Source organism: Polypterus senegalus, chromosome 8, assembly GCF_016835505.1.
Source record: "Polypterus senegalus isolate Bchr_013 chromosome 8, ASM1683550v1, whole genome shotgun sequence".
Taxonomy (NCBI): domain Eukaryota; kingdom Metazoa; phylum Chordata; class Cladistia; order Polypteriformes; family Polypteridae; genus Polypterus; species Polypterus senegalus.
Genome location: NC_053161.1, coordinates 162,149,125 through 162,164,974, shown reverse-complemented (window position 1 = coordinate 162,164,974; position 15,850 = coordinate 162,149,125). Strand labels below are relative to the sequence as shown.

At 40.4% G+C, this 15,850-nt stretch overlaps 1 protein-coding gene across 1 annotated transcript; it reads right to left on the bottom strand.

The window, feature by feature from the left end:
- Nucleotides 1–799: 799 nt before the first annotated feature.
- On the bottom strand, nt 800–11,597 carry LOC120533262 (gastrula zinc finger protein XlCGF57.1-like). The gene is made up of 3 exons (XM_039760065.1): nt 11,353–11,597; nt 6,239–6,698; nt 800–2,935 (listed from the first exon to the last, which is right to left on the bottom strand). The coding sequence occupies exons 2-3, from the start codon at nt 6,660–6,662 to the stop codon at nt 1,578–1,580; spliced, it is 1,782 nt and encodes a 593-aa protein (XP_039615999.1). The 5' UTR covers nt 6,663–6,698; nt 11,353–11,597; the 3' UTR covers nt 800–1,577.
- Nucleotides 11,598–15,850: the final 4,253 nt, after the last annotated feature.

Genomic DNA, 15,850 nt, shown 5'->3' with positions numbered 1-15,850 from the left:
GACTCATAGCCCAAAAATTAAAACAAGCCTTGACTTTGATTCTTTTTAATTTTATTAAACTAAATTTAAGAAGTTCAAAATGTAAAAAACTAAAATAAATTAAACCTTCAGCAAAATATGAAAACTATTGTCCCCCAAAAAAAACAACAAAGTGCTGGCTAAAAATCCAAAAAACTAATCCAAGACAGAAAGCAAAGGGTCAAAAAGCCAAGAACTCCAAAATGAGAAATGAAAAACCTAAACCTGAAGAGCAAGTAACGCCAAAGTACATTCCATTTTTCATTTGAGAGTTTCCTGTAGTTTGCTTATCCATTTCACTTCTTTATTGTGTTATTCAGCAGATATCAAATATGCTTCTTTTTTGGCAGGTGGTGAGGTTACTCCCAGGGTATCCCCTGCTTTACATTCTATAGAACTTTCTCAGATTTTCATTGATTTGTTTCATCTTGGCATTTGGGTTACTGCCACAGAGAAGTTGAGACGTTCAGGTCTTCATGTATAATTATGTAATTCTGTAATGTATTTTTACTAGGACTTTGTCATATCACTTCTTCCCTTTACAGTTTGATTAATGCCAGCACTCCCCATAAATGTGCTGCAATTTGTTTGATCCAGGTTGAAGTGCAATATTGCTGACATGTCCTTACATTGATTTTCTTATGCATTGCAGGGCACACACATGCCCACACACTAGGGACAATTTAGGAACGCCAAGGCACCAAACCCAAATGTCTTTGGACTGTGGGAGGAAACCCAAACAGACATGAGGAGAACATGCAAACACCATGTAGAGAGGACCCGGGAAGCAAAACCAGGTCCCCTTACTGTGAGGCAGCAGCGCTGCCACTGCGCCACCGTGCTGCCCCCTAACTATCTCAGCACTCCCTAATAACCTCTCCCTTTATGGTTGGCATTTCACTGTCTGAGAATCAAGTTGTTTATGAGGACATTTCACTTCTCTGCAACAATCATTTTTCAAGTGTATCCATTGGTTCTTGTTAATAAATCTGGCTGTTAATGTATTCATTCTATTTGCATACTTACTACTTTTTTTTTTTTTAACGTATTCATCTTTTATTGTTCTTTGGAGATATTTAAAATGCCTCTATCTTTGATTTGGGTCAGTTATCTTGTCTAATCTGTAAATCAATACATTTCTTCATTGCAGTTTTTCTTAATTTTCCCTGTTGTATCCTTTCACATGCAGAGAAGTAGCAGTAAATGATCTCCCCTTTATATTCAACTGGTCGCTACAACTTATCCAGTCCTCCCAGTTTCTTGTGGCTTTTATTTTTTTCTCTGTTCCATTGTGGTGAAGCCAGCTCTGTCCTGGACTGATTACATGTCAGATTTTGCACCACTGCTACCTCCTCATCCTACCCTATGGACACCACTCTATTCTGTGCAGCCAGTAGGACAGATCCTTTTTATACTATGAAAATAGCCTCGTCTTGATAAGATTTGTTATGGATCTCACCGAGCAAAGCCCACCTTATAAAGTACACCGCAAGGCTTGGAGTTAGAAGGTCAAGACAAAAGGAGAATGAAATCCAAACTAACCCTCCCAACTTATTCTTTCAGGACTTCCCTTGATAGTGAATTTTAATGTGTTTCCGAAGAGCACTCCTCTCATAGAATTGTTTTCCACATTCAAGACAGGAATATGGCTTCTCTCCCGTGTGAATTCTTATGTGGTTCTTAAGAGTGGCCAATCGTGAGAAACATTTGCCACAGGTAGAGCAGCAGTAACGTTTCTCTCCGGTGTGAATTCTTTTGTGTCTCTTAAGTTGGCTGCTGTCAGAGAATCGTTTTTCACATTCAGAACAGGAATATGGCTTCTCTCCAGTATGAATTCTTATGTGAATCTTAAGAGTTGCCATTTGTGAGAACTGTTTGCCACATGTAGAACAACAGTGAGGTTTCTCCCGTACATGGATTCTTGAATGGGTGAAAAGACTACTCCTGTAAGAGAATTGTTTGCCACATTCTTTACAACTGTATGGTTTCTCTCCAGTGTGAATTCGTGTGTGGGTCTTCAGACTGATCATATGCGAGAATTGCTTGCCACATTCATTACAGCAATATGGTTTCTCCCCAGTATGGATTCTTGCATGGCTCTGAAGACTGCTTAGTTGTGCAAATACTTTGCCACATTCTGAACAGCAATATGGTTTCTCTCCAGTGTGAATTCTTCTGTGGGCCTGAAGATAGAGACTTCGTGAGAATCGTTTGCCACATTCTGAACAGCAATGGGGCTTCTCTCCATAGTGAATTCTTGTGTGTCTGAGAAGAGTACTCCTGTCACGGAATTGTTTGCCACATTCAGAACAGCCATGAGGTTTCTCTCCTGTATGAACTTTTGTATGGCTCTTAAGATGGCTCATTTGGAAAAACTGTTTGCCACACGTAGAACAGCAATAGGGTTTTTCTCCTACATGAATTTTTGAATGGGTTCGAAGACTGCTCTTGTAAGAGAATCGTTTGCCACATTCTGAACAGAAATATGGCTTCTCTTCAGTCTGAATTCTTTTGTGGCTCTGAGGACTGATCATATGTGGGAACTGCTCACCAGATTCATTACAGCAATATAGCTTCTCAGCATTGTGAATTCTTCTGTGACTCTGAAGACTGCTTAACTGTGAAAATCGTTTTCCACATTCAGAACAAAAGTACGGCTTCTCCCCAGTGTGTATTCTTGTATGACTCTGAAGATTGCTCGATTGTGAAAATCTTTTCCCACATTCCAAACAACAATACGGTTTCTCTCCAGTGTGAATTCTTGTGTGTCTCCGAAGATGGCTGCTGTCTGAGAATCGTTTCCCACATTCAGAACAGGAATACGGCTTCTCTCCAGTGTGAATTCTCATGTGGGTCTTAAGAGTGGCCATTTGGGAGAATCGCTTGCCACATGTGGAACACCAATGAGGTTTGTCTCCTATACAAAGTAAAAAAAAAAAAAAAAACCTTAATGGCAAAACCAAAACACAATTATTTAGTTGAAGTCATAGCATTAATAAATTCCAATTGAAATGATAAGAAAGTAAAAGCAACAGTAAAAATTAAGATGAACATGGAAAGACACTCAACCTGATAATTGTACAAATCTCACCAGTAGATTCACAGACAGTGTCTAACCACAAATTGTATGGTTGGTGAACAAGCAACACTATATGTTGAAACATAACAGTAGTCATTTAATACTTTCAAATAAATATTGTGTATGCTTTATTTTAGTAGTGTATTGTTCCCACTATTTTCAGGAGACATGTAAGAAAGAATTTCATTGTACAATAAGTGTACGCATGACAGTACACTTGACTTCAGCAATATAATCTCTGTAGTCAAAACATTTACATAATAAAAGAGAGGACATTTACAATTAGAGCATGTGTGTTAAATCCAATTACAAGGTTATTGGTCACATTCTATCATAGAACTATATTATCATGTTACCATCATCATCTTCAAATATTCAAAATTAGATTTAGTCCATGTTTTAATTAATTACTATTGGTAAAAAGTGATAATTTCCAGTGGTCACGATATCAAATATTCTACCAAAGGTTGAATACACTGAATGTCTGTGTTGAACACACATACTGATGAGAGTTCTCATTTCTGCAATTCAAATCTCATTTAGACGACTTTGTTGACCGCCGAAACCAAGCTAAGGTCTTAAAAATGTATTGTTTTATATATACCAGCTTAATATATTTGAAAATACCTTTCAGACTGAAACGTTTGTTGTTCTTTTTAACAAAACCATAAATATACTGTATTACTGAATAACAGTGCACACCGCTATACTTCTATTCCATCCAAACCTTTATTAATTATTGGCTTCTCAGCTGGACTTGATACCAGGTATCCACATGTTCAGAATAAACAGAGAAAAGTGGAAATACACCCCCAATGACTAAACACAGAACACCACACAGCTTCCTAACCCCATCTTCTATCCTGTTTTCAAACTGCTTTTTGAAAGACATTAACTTTAAGACCCTAATACACCGACAGAAAAATCCCATTTTTTGTGTTCTATTGAATGCACAGATCTGAACATTTTGTTACAGAACATGTTAGTTGTAATTTTTCTACTAATTTTCATTAAACCAGTAAAATAATGCTAATAATAATCATTCTTTACATTTATATATTTCTTTTTCTCACTACTATAAGAGTTTTTCACAGTAAACAGGGAGCCACTTCAACCACCGCTAATGTGCAGCATCCACCTGGATGATGTGACGGAATCCATTTTTGCATCACTACGCTCACCATACATTAGAAATTAAGTGGTGAAGTGGTGAGAGAAATAGATAATTAGAGACCATGGACAGAATGACTAGGCCTTGGGGGGCAATTAGGCCATCAGAATACACTCCATGGTTTACAAAGAATGCCCAGGGATCTTTAATGACCACAGAGAGTCAGAATCTCAGCTTTACATCTCATCCGAAGGATGGCACCATCTTTACAGAGGGTGTATCCATCACTGTGCTGGGGAATTGGGATCCATACAGAGAGTGATAGCTCTCTGCTGGTATCCGGAAGGTTGCCGGAATGAATCCCCGTTACTACCAAAAGAGATCCTACTTCACTGGGCCCTTGACCTGCAATTGCTCTGGGGGGTGACTCGGCCCTTTGACCCCAGAGACAATGCAAAAACTAACAACTTCCAAATACAAGAAATTGCATAAGGCAAAATAAAGAACAAAACAAAGACCACAGGGTAAGTACCCCCTGCTGGATTCACCAATGCCTCTTCCAGCAACAACCCAAGTTTTTCCTAGATGGCCTTCCATGCAAGTTCTAGCCAGGTCTTTCACATGGATGACATCTTCTGAAGTGCAGGTGGTATGGCTGCTGGATGGTAACAATAATAATATTTTTTACATTTATATAGCATTTTTCTTTCTACTTAAAGTGCTCTCCATGCAGGAAGGCCCCGGAATATAGCATCAAGTTATTTATCGCTCACTTGTACTGGAAAGCTTTTATAAATAAAGTGGAAAGCACAATGAAAAACAGTTTGCATAAGGGTGGACAATGGAAAGGCACTATAAAAAAAAGGGATTACTGGAGATTAGGTCAGGTCACAAACACTCCAATTTTGCCACCTACCCTATTTGCAATAGTACAAAACTGGAAATGTTTTATGGTAAGACAAATTTAGGAAAGATCAGCAATTTCTTTTTATTTTTTTTCAATGAAGGAGAAAACACTTAATGTATATCGCGCTGCCTTATACAGATTCATTATACGTGTTGACCGAGTTATTGTATATGTCTCTATTTGCCTTGATCTGTGCCTTTGTAATACATTTCTGTTTCAATGTAAATGACATCAACAGTAGGTGCTTTTCAAATGCAATTAATAAAATCAACTGAACTGCACCCAACTAATAAAAATGAATGCATCCCACCACCACTTTTACACTCAATGGACTCCAAAAAGAGTTCATCAGTTTGTTGGTTTAGCTCTGTTAAGGAACTTTTAAATATTGCGGTGTATTTTCGGAGAGCTCTTGTAGTTTGATAATGAAAACGGCACAGTCTTTCTTTTCTGTGAATGAATGTAATTATTTGCAGATATTCTTATGATGTTAGAATCCTATTTATGAATCCCATCATAAGCCTGGCTTTGCAGTTTGATCCGATTTTCACCACAGTGGCTGTTCAACTCCATTAAAGCCATTTTTATATACAGCTCTTCACTTACTTAGAAAAGTAACCTCTGGGCTTTTTGTTTTTTAAATAATAATAATAATAATAAAAACTATTGCTGCACTGTCCCTGCTACTAGAAATAGAGATACGGAGAATTGGTGATGGAGGAGAGGAAAACCCCAGCCAAACAACAATCCTGTGGAAAGTACAACTTTAGGGGGCTGCAATCAGGATCTGACGACCCCCTAACCTACCTCCCTAAACATTATCCGGTCTCATAAATACAGTACACACTCTACAGGGTAATAAGAGGCTTGAATCTTTTCGCTATTCAATCCCAGGCTCCCAAAACCTTAGGTGTTATCCTAGTAAATATTAAACAATCTCTTATACTGTACTGCTTGTATTAAACTGTTAATTCAGGAATTTACATCACAAAGTGTCCCCACTTTTCACCATAAAATAGTAAACAGACCTGCATTTCCAAATTTCATATAAAAAACATTTGACTTCTGTTTTAAGCTCAAGACTCAACCCTAAAAGTTATCGGTGTTTTTATTTTATACTTACTTTCTGGAGACCCTTTTGAAGGCGATGGTTTGCCTTCCTGAGTTCTAACAGATGCAGTTACCTCAACCTTCTTCGTGTCAGACTGTGACGATTCAGACATGACACTGATGCTGCGAGAAGGCACTAATCCGGTCACTGCTCCATCCTGACACCCATAATGAAGGGTCCACTCTGAATGAGGGTCATCTTTACCAGGCTCTCTAATTTTGGGTTTGTGTGTCTCAATACCGACAGATGTCTCCTCAGCCTCTTCTTTAATACCCACCGTCACCAGTTCATAATCCTCGTTTTTAATGCCGAGACTGTCGTGGTTAGTGTGGACAGATTCCCATTCGCAGTTCTTTTCTTCCTCCTCCTTAATACTTACGGCTGTTATCTCCATGATACTTTTGTCAGCCTCATGCATCTCCTCTTTCACATTCATCTAGATGTTACGGAAAGAGCAGCTGCTTTCTCCTTGCTGTGGAAAGAAGAGAATGCAGTCCCATGAGAATGACACTATTCAGCTCTAAAGATATTTCATCTTCCTTTTACAGCACCTTCTCAGCTAAGGTTTATGTCAAGTCAGACAGTTTAAGGAAATTACACAACAGCATGTAGCCAGTAAATCATTACTTTTTATATTTACATTTACTTATTTGACTGACACCTTTATCCAAAGTGATTTACAACATCACTACATACAAGGTGAGTCAAAATGATGAACACTAACGGTACATCTATGTATATATTTGTATAAAATTTATATGTGACACATATGGTACACGTGTTGAACATGATGGCAAACAGGTTGAGACATTCCTGCAAATCATCTTGCACATATGAAGTATGTTTTGTGAAAACATTTGAATAGCAGAAACAATTTAAACATAATTTTGACTCACCCTGTATATAAAATCCAGCGTCTGTCTGTATGTCTGTCCACTTTTCATAAGAAAACTAAATGGATTTAGATCGGGGGTTTTTTTCTATAATTTGCTGGAACATTTTGGTTGCTTTTGCAACTTCTCTTATCAAGACAAGTATCATAGTTCACTAGCAGGAGCAATTTATTCATGATAATCCGAGACAGAAGCTGCAAGCCGAGGGAAGGGAGAAGCATGACATCAAGAGAGGGGAGCCAGCCAGGGCCCTCCTCACTCACGCGCCTGCCTCCGTTCGAATCGCTGTACCTCTGGCCACGTTTTGGAGCGGACCTTGTCTCTGCTTAGCTAGTGATACCTGTTTGTTTATCGATTGTTAAAGTTTGTCCCATTTCTCTACTATGCAGGACGTCAGGAATGGGGAGCTGGGCAGGGCCCTCCTCACTCGGTTCGAGTCAGTCTACTTCTCGCCACGTGTTTAAGCGGAGGCAAGGTATGCTCAGATAGAGGATAGAGGAGCACTGACAAACAGAGAAGTCTGCATATGGCGTTTACTGATTTGGAGAAGACTTATGATAGAGTGCCATGTCAAGAGGTCTGGAGGTGCATGAACCATACAAGTATGTGAGGATTGTCCAGGATATGTAGGAGAGAGTGAGAACTTGGGTTAAAAAGCAGTGTTGGGAGAACAGACAAGATTCTAGTTAGAGGAGGTCTGAACCAGGGGGCTTCTTGAAGTCCTAACACCTGTGAACTAGCTATGGATGTGCTGAGTCATGGGATGAAAAACCAAACCCCTGGTGCAGACTTTTTGCTGATGACATGTACGAAGTGGAGAAGGGCACTGGAAGATAACAGACTGAAGATAAATAGGAAGAAGACGGAATGTTTGAGGTTTAATGATGATCAGAATTCATAAGTTACCCAGCACAGATAGTGACTGAAAAGTGGATACATTTAAATATCTAGGATAAGTGGTAGTCTGAGATGGAGAATTAGATGCAGAGATAACCCACAGAGTGCAGTGTGGATGGAACAATTGGAAGAAGGTATCAGGAGTATTGTGTGATCAGAGAATTAAAACAAAGGTTAAAGGTGAGGTTTTTAAGACCGCAGTAAGACCAGCAATTATGTAAGGAGCCGAAGAGCGCAGGAGAAGAAATCAACTTGGCACTTCATGGTTGATGCAATAATATCCAACTGCAGAGCCACAGCAGCATACATCACCGCAGGTCTACTTCAGCAGATATAGGATAGAAATTAAGATTAGGTGTTAGTATGGTTAGCATGTAGGATAAATGGTTAATGTTAGGGGTTTGTTTTCTCATAGTTAGGGTTTGGTGTGGTTAGCATGTCAATCGATTTGATTTGTGACAACCTATAAATGTTTATTACCAAACTGCTGGTCTAGAGCTGCAATGATGATATTTCCCCCTAAAATTGCTGCCGTAGACCTGCCGTGATGTATGTATGGTGCTGTCGATACATGTCAGTTGAAAGGTAGTTGATTGGGGCTATCAGCGAGATGCGATATGTGGGTGCTCTTCCTGTGTGCCTCCCTCGTTATAGACACTCTAGTTCAGGGGTGGGCAAAGTCATTCCTGGAGGGCCGCAGTGGCTGCAGGTTTTTGCTCCAACCCAATTTCTTAATAAGAAGCACTTATTGCTCAAGTAACACTTCTGCTTCACTTTAGTGGTCTCGCCTGTTAAGATTTTGAACTCTTATTGCTAATTTTGGTCTTAATCAGCTGTATTCTCGGGTTTTAATTGCTCGTAATTAGCAAAAATATGCAAATGACAAAAGAGAGCAGCATTTCTCCATTTAGCTTGTTACCATTTACACCTGTGTGTATTTATCACGCATTATTGGGTTTAATTATATACTTGGAAGGAAAATGAAGAGAAAAAAGTGAAGGACTGAGAATTGCTCGTTCATTTTAGCCTTCAAATCATTTGGATGATATCCTTAGGAAGGGGAAGAAAATCTGGGAAATGAGAATGACCTGACATAGCAGAGTTAAAGCACCAACAAGCCATGAAATTCAATTATTGGCGAGAATTGCTTTCTAATTAAGCAACCGGGTTAGAACAAAAACCTGCAGCCCCTGCGGCCCTCCAGGACTGACTTTGCCCACCCCTGCTCTAGTGGGTTGAGCCCGATTTAATAATCATTCCTCTTTTCGGCAGGTATGTAGCAAAGAGAATACCATTTATATATGGCCAGTAAGGTCAGGTCAGGTCTGGGAGCATGCACTTGTACAGCACGTTGCTGCACCCACCACAAGACGAAACAGCTCGGGAGCCTGGTTGGCAACCCCCCAGGCAGATATGCAGTCCAGTCACACCCTCTGGAAACTACCCTCTATCTGCCACAGACAGGTGTTACATGGGTGACCCCTTGGCCTGGTCCAGCCACTCGGGTCCCCAAAAATGAGGATCTTATGAGCTGGATCACCCTCAGGGAAAAGCGCCACATGGCCATAGTGTCATAACTGACGCTCCCTCACAATGCAGGTAATGTGCCTCATTCGGGACTCCGTGAGCAGCCGCTCATTTGACGCAAAGTCGAACCAACGGTACCCAAAGATTTTCCGGAGAGACACAGTACCAAAGGAGTCCAGTCTTCATCTCAGGTCACTGGATAATGTCCATATTTCGCAACCATATAGCAAGACAGGAAGCACCAGGACTCTAAAGGTTTGGACCGTCGACCTTTTGCATAGATATCGGGAGCGCCACACACCCCTTTCCAGCAACCTCATGACACCCAATGCTCTCCCAATCCATCTACTGACTTCATAGGAAGAGTCACCAGAGATATGAATGTCACTGCCAGGGTAAGTAAACCTCTTGATGAGGTCGACACTCTCTCTGCAAACAGACACACTGCTGATGGCCATGCCCAAGAGATAATTAAAAGCCTGGATCTTGGTTTTTATCCAGGACACTCACAAGGCAAGACACTCTGACTCCTCACTCAGCGCCAGATCAGAGCCTACATTGACTCCACGAAGATCACAGCATCGTCAGCAAAATCAAGGTCCGTGAAATGGCATAAATGTTTATCCTTAAATGGTTTACTTTTGCTTAAGAGAAAAGTGATTTTTGTTTTTCATTTGAGAACGCCACTGTCATTATACATGCTGCAAACACTGAGCATACAGGTGTGCATGGCATCTACCATGGCAGGTTTTTAGATTTAATGTGGGAAACGTTAACTACCACTTTGTAGAGGGAAAAAATACATGTGGAGGGAGTATGTAATGCCAGTTGGTAATGTAAAACTTCCCAGAACAACATTGTTTGTACTTGGCTGTCTGTAAAGTTCCTTCAGTTTGTACGTGAGAGCCTGTTCAGCCTCTTAATAAAGCAGTGGGTCGGTTTTAAAGATTTACTGTTTAATATTGTGATGTTTATACGCCAAACTGTGCACTTTATTAGGCAAAGCAGTTATGTCTTTTGTTAAGGATATTATAACAGAAAGCCATCCTTATTCATTTAAGTAATACATGCATTAATGTTTATAAACTGCTGATAGTTAAGCATTTAAACACTGTAATGTGCTGAAGAGCTATAAAAGGGCTAATAAGGTACTCAGAGTGTTGATTTATTGTGCAATTTTAATAAATAAACTCGCTACACCGGCACCGCTGAGGAAAACGTGGGTTGAGTCCGATTTCTTACTCATTCCTCTCTGCAGGAGTCTAACATAAGCGGCGACGTGTCTGGGAGGTTTCAAGCAGAAATCGGACTCGACAATGTAAAGTGAAGTGTGTCACTGGCAGAGTAAATGAATGGCAGGTCACGGGTCCCCACAGGGAGATTCTGTCGTGTAAAGTCCGTAAAACACAGTAGGGCTAAATGCGCTCCGGCGGATGATTTAAAAAGCTTGCTGTAGTTCTCGCTAGACAGAATAACAAATCCATGACGTGGCGGCCCTAAACTCGGATCACTCACCTTCTATCTCCGGGGAATGTGATACTTTTTTTAAAGCCGGCTCACTCAAGAACAAAACCCAACCGTTACGTTCACAGCTTTAGATGACTGTCCACAAGCGAGAAGCTCACGCCGCCGTCATCAGTATCCGTCGCCCTTGATGACGTTACATTACACAAAAACGATGGCGACAATAAACTCAGTTAACACCTTGGCCGCTGCGACAGATAAAAGGCAATTGTAGCGTCATGTAACCGGACATTATTACATGACATACATTCACTAACCTCAGAGGCAATCAATCGGTCCACTTACCCTTTTCTTTCCCGGCAATGTGTTTCTTTAAAGCCGCTGGCTTTCCACCTTCACTGCACTCCAGACGCGACATACGAGTTGCCTGCTGCCTCACGTCCGATGGGGTGCTGCAATGCAATGTCCTCACCAGAGAGGCACATGGTCCGTCGCTGTTTCATCTGCAGTCACGTTTAAGATGCTATATCACGCAGAATGTAAAACGTGGAACTGCACGTCTACTCTGCCACTTGTCGGTTTGGCGCATGCGTTTGAATCAAACGTCGGGCTACCTGCCAGTTTACGTGCATACATGCATACATGCACGCGCACTCTGACGCCTCGTGTGCTGCGCGTCGCCGTCAATTCACCACTTAAACATGACGGATCGTTAAACAGAGGAACTAAAGAAGATCGAGAAAAGAATTTGAAGAGTCGAATAAGCGCTATGAAATTGCGGTCGGTATGATTGTTTTATTTAACTTTAACAAATACGGCTCGATCTTTTTTCAATATTGATCACGATCCGTGTCCCGAAACAAAATCGGAAAAAGCTTTCAGTTTTACAAGTTTAAAACATTCCTTACTTTTTTTTTCCTCACGCAAATAACACGTCAAGTCTAACACTTGCACACACATTTGGAAGTGCCCGTTAATGGGGACCAAGGTACACACGGGGAGAGCATGCAAAACCTGTGTAGAAGCGGGATCCATCCTCTATGTCACCACGCCATCCTCCTAGCATTTAGTTAAACGACCCCTGCCTTCCCAAGATCTGCTTCTCACCACTCACCGCTTCTGATAGGCTACCTACACCTCAGCAGTTTGTTTTTCTCGGGTCTCCATGGGAATGAAACGTGGGTTGTTAACAATATCTTTCCAGTAAATAATGAAGTGTAAAATTACAGTTCACCATAGGCGGATGTATCATAATTGAAATTTGATTTATATTTGTGTTGTAAATATAGCACATGGTGATGGACTGTTCCTACAGTTGTGCTTCATCCTAAGCACTAACACACATCAGCTTTGGGGCACTTTTACTTCATCAATGGCAGTAGTCACTAACCTTTACTATGCTATGTTTGATTTATGTCCATATCCCCTAGAAAAGTAATATCACATTTGAAGATGAAGTCACATTTCTAAATTTTTAACCACATCTAGTACTGGAAATGAACAAATTGAACTAAAAAATAATAATAACGCTTTTAACTCAGTGCATAAAATTAAAATGTAAATTGAGCAATTTACTTTTATAAATCTCAATAATTTTGTAAATTACACTTATTTGACGATCTGGGGGGTTGAGGTATCCCGTGAAGCATCAAGTGCTGCGAGGAAATGACATACGATGAACAATCGAGGGAATTGGAGAGCCCTGTGAAGTATCAGGCGTGCTAATTGATAATGTTCTTCACATAGTAAATTCGTCACTAGATACTGGGGTCTTCCCAGACTGTCTTAAGACTGCTGTAGTTAAACCCCTTCTTAAGAAACATAATCTTGACCCCTCGGCTCTTGAAAATTTTAGACCCATCTCTAACCTGCCTTAAGTAAACTGCTGGAGAAGGCAGTCATTATGCAGTTCAATGACCACCTCAATAAACATGCTATTCTTGATAAATTTCAGTCGGGTTTTAGAACAAATCACAGCACAGAAACTGCACTCGTTAAAGTAGTAAATGACTTGCGGGTAAATGCAGACAGAGGCCATTTATCTGTTCTCATCCTCTTAGATCTGAGTGCTGCATTTGACACCATTGATCACAACATTCTTAGAAATCGCCTTAGTCAATGGGTGGGCCTCTCTGGCAGTGTCTTAAAATTATTTGAATCCTACCTGACAGGGAGAAAATTTTTTGTTAGTTGTGGGAATTACAACTCGAAGACACATGATATCCGATATGGTGTTCCACAAGGCTCTATCCTGGGTCCGCTGCTCTTCTCAATCTACATGCTTCCGTTAGGTCAGATTATCTCAGGGCACAACGTGAGCTACCACAGCTATGCTGATGACACACAGCTGTACTTATCAATAGCACCTGATGACCCCGATTCTCTTGATTCACTAACACAATGTCTTACTTGTATCTCAAAATGGATGAATAGTAACTTTCTCAAGTTAAATAAAGAGAAAACTGAAATCTTAGTGATTGGCAATAATGGATACAATGAGGCTATTAGAAATAAACTAGATACATTAGAATTAAAAGTCAAGACGGAGGTAAAAAGCTTAGGGGTGATTGTTGACTGTAATCTGAATTTTAAATCGCATATTAATCAGATCACTAGGACAGCATTTTTTCACTTAAACATAGCAGAAGTTAGACCGCTTATATCACTGAAAGACGCTGAGAAATTAGTTCACGTGTTTGTTTTCAGTCGACTAGATTACTGTAACGCACTCCTCTCAGGACTACCCAAAAAAGACATAAATCGTTTACAACGAGTGCAGAATGCAGCTGCTAGAATCCTAACTAGGAAAAGAAAATCCGAACACATTTCTCCAGTTTTAATGTCACTACACTGGTTACCTGTGTCATTCAGGATTGACTTTAAAATTCTGCTTATGGTTTATAAAGCCTTAAATAATCTCGCCCCATCTTATATATCGGAATGTCTGACACCTTATATTCCAAATCGTAACCTCAGATTCTCAAATGAGTGTCTCCTTAGAATTCCAAGAACAAAACTTAAAAGAAGTGGTGAGGTGGCCTTCTGCTGCTATGCACCTAAAATCTGGAATAGCCTGCCAATAGGAATTCGCCAGGCTGATACAGTGGAGCACTTTAAAACACTGCTGAAAACACATTACTTTAACATGGCCTTTTTATAACTTCATTTTAATCTTAATTTAACTTAATCCTGATACTCTATATGTTCAATTTCCTCATAATAACTATTCATGGTGACTCTAAAATCGGTACTGACCCCTACTCTCTTTTCTGTTTCTTTTTCCGGTTTCTTTGTGGTGGTGGCCTGCGCCACCACCACCTGCTCAAAGCTTCATGATGCTCCAACAATGATGGACGGATTAAAAGGCAGAAGTCTACGTGACCGTCATCATCATGTCCTTCCGTGAGAACCCTAAATCCAAAGAGGGCTGTTTCATTTATGTTAGGTAGATTGCCCAGAGGGGACTGGGCGGTCTCATGGTCTGGAATCCCTACAGATTTTATTTTTTCTCCAGCCGTCTGGAGTTTTTTTTTTCTGTCCCCCCTGGCCATTGGACCTTACTCTTATTCGATGTTAATTAATGTTGATTTATTTTGTTTTCTTATTGTGTCTTTTATTTTTCTATTCTTTATTATGTAAAGCACTTTGAGCTACTTTTTGTATGAAAATGTGCTATATAAATAAATGTTGTTGTTGTTGCATGCACTGCTAAACAGTGAAACACAGTTAACGAGCTTTGTCCTCCGATATGCGCGTGCACGGCAGTTTAAAATCAGATGCACTGCACAGTTATAATTGTTGCACTTCTACCAGGACCAGCAACAGCAGAGACTGAGTATAAACAGTATGTGTTCCATCCAATTCAGTCTCCCTTGTCCCCCCGACTGAGCAAAAATGTCAATCAAACCTCAAAATCAACTACGTTTCACGGTTTCACCATAGACCAGAGGTGGCCTCAGGAGTACGCGGAGCCTTGGGCGAGTGTCATATGCGGGGCCGAGAGCTTTAAGTGTAGGTTATATACCGTACCACCACGCTCACGGGCTTGTCCGCCTCTAATGCTGTACACCTTATTATTGTTAAAAAACATGGTGCCTTATGTAGGTACCATTGGCCGTTTGATTACATTACGTATTGTAATTGTTCTTATATTGGTTTAGTGGCCTTTAACCAACTTAATTAATGATTCAGAAACATTTTGCACGCAAAATTAACAAACTAGATAACAGTTTTTTCTGCCGGACCCGCTGGAGTCGGCAAATTTATTGAATTACGGAGAACTAGAACACTTGTAATAAAACGAACACTTACCAAACAGCTGCTTTGACAGTCACAGACGGAAGTCCACTTTTCTGGCTTTTCGCTGAGCAAAATCGTTGATAAGATCCTCGTAGTCCAATGTTCAGGCAAGTTCCTTTTCGACTGACAAAATAGCTAAACTGCACAGTCTGTTTTGCGACATTGTTGATCGTATTTAATTTTTGTGACTTTCAACTTTGAAAAGCTTCTTTCCGCGCTCGCATATTTGTATGATGAGCTGACGGTGACAAAAGAATCTTCTATCGCGGGGCCCCCCTCAGGTGCAGGGCCTGGGGCGATTGCCCTAGTCGCCACCCCCAAAGGCCGCCTCTGCATAGACATATATAGATAGACGCCGTATTCACTGTGCTGCCCAGTCGACACGATACGTCAGTGCATCTGGCACATTGCGAGTGGCAAAAGTGCCATTAAAACTAATACAGTGGAATCCGGGTTTTCTGATGAAAAAACAATAACGTTTAAAACAGTATCATTTACATTCAACAGATTTTGGCGAATCGTTTAAATGTCATTATTTATATCC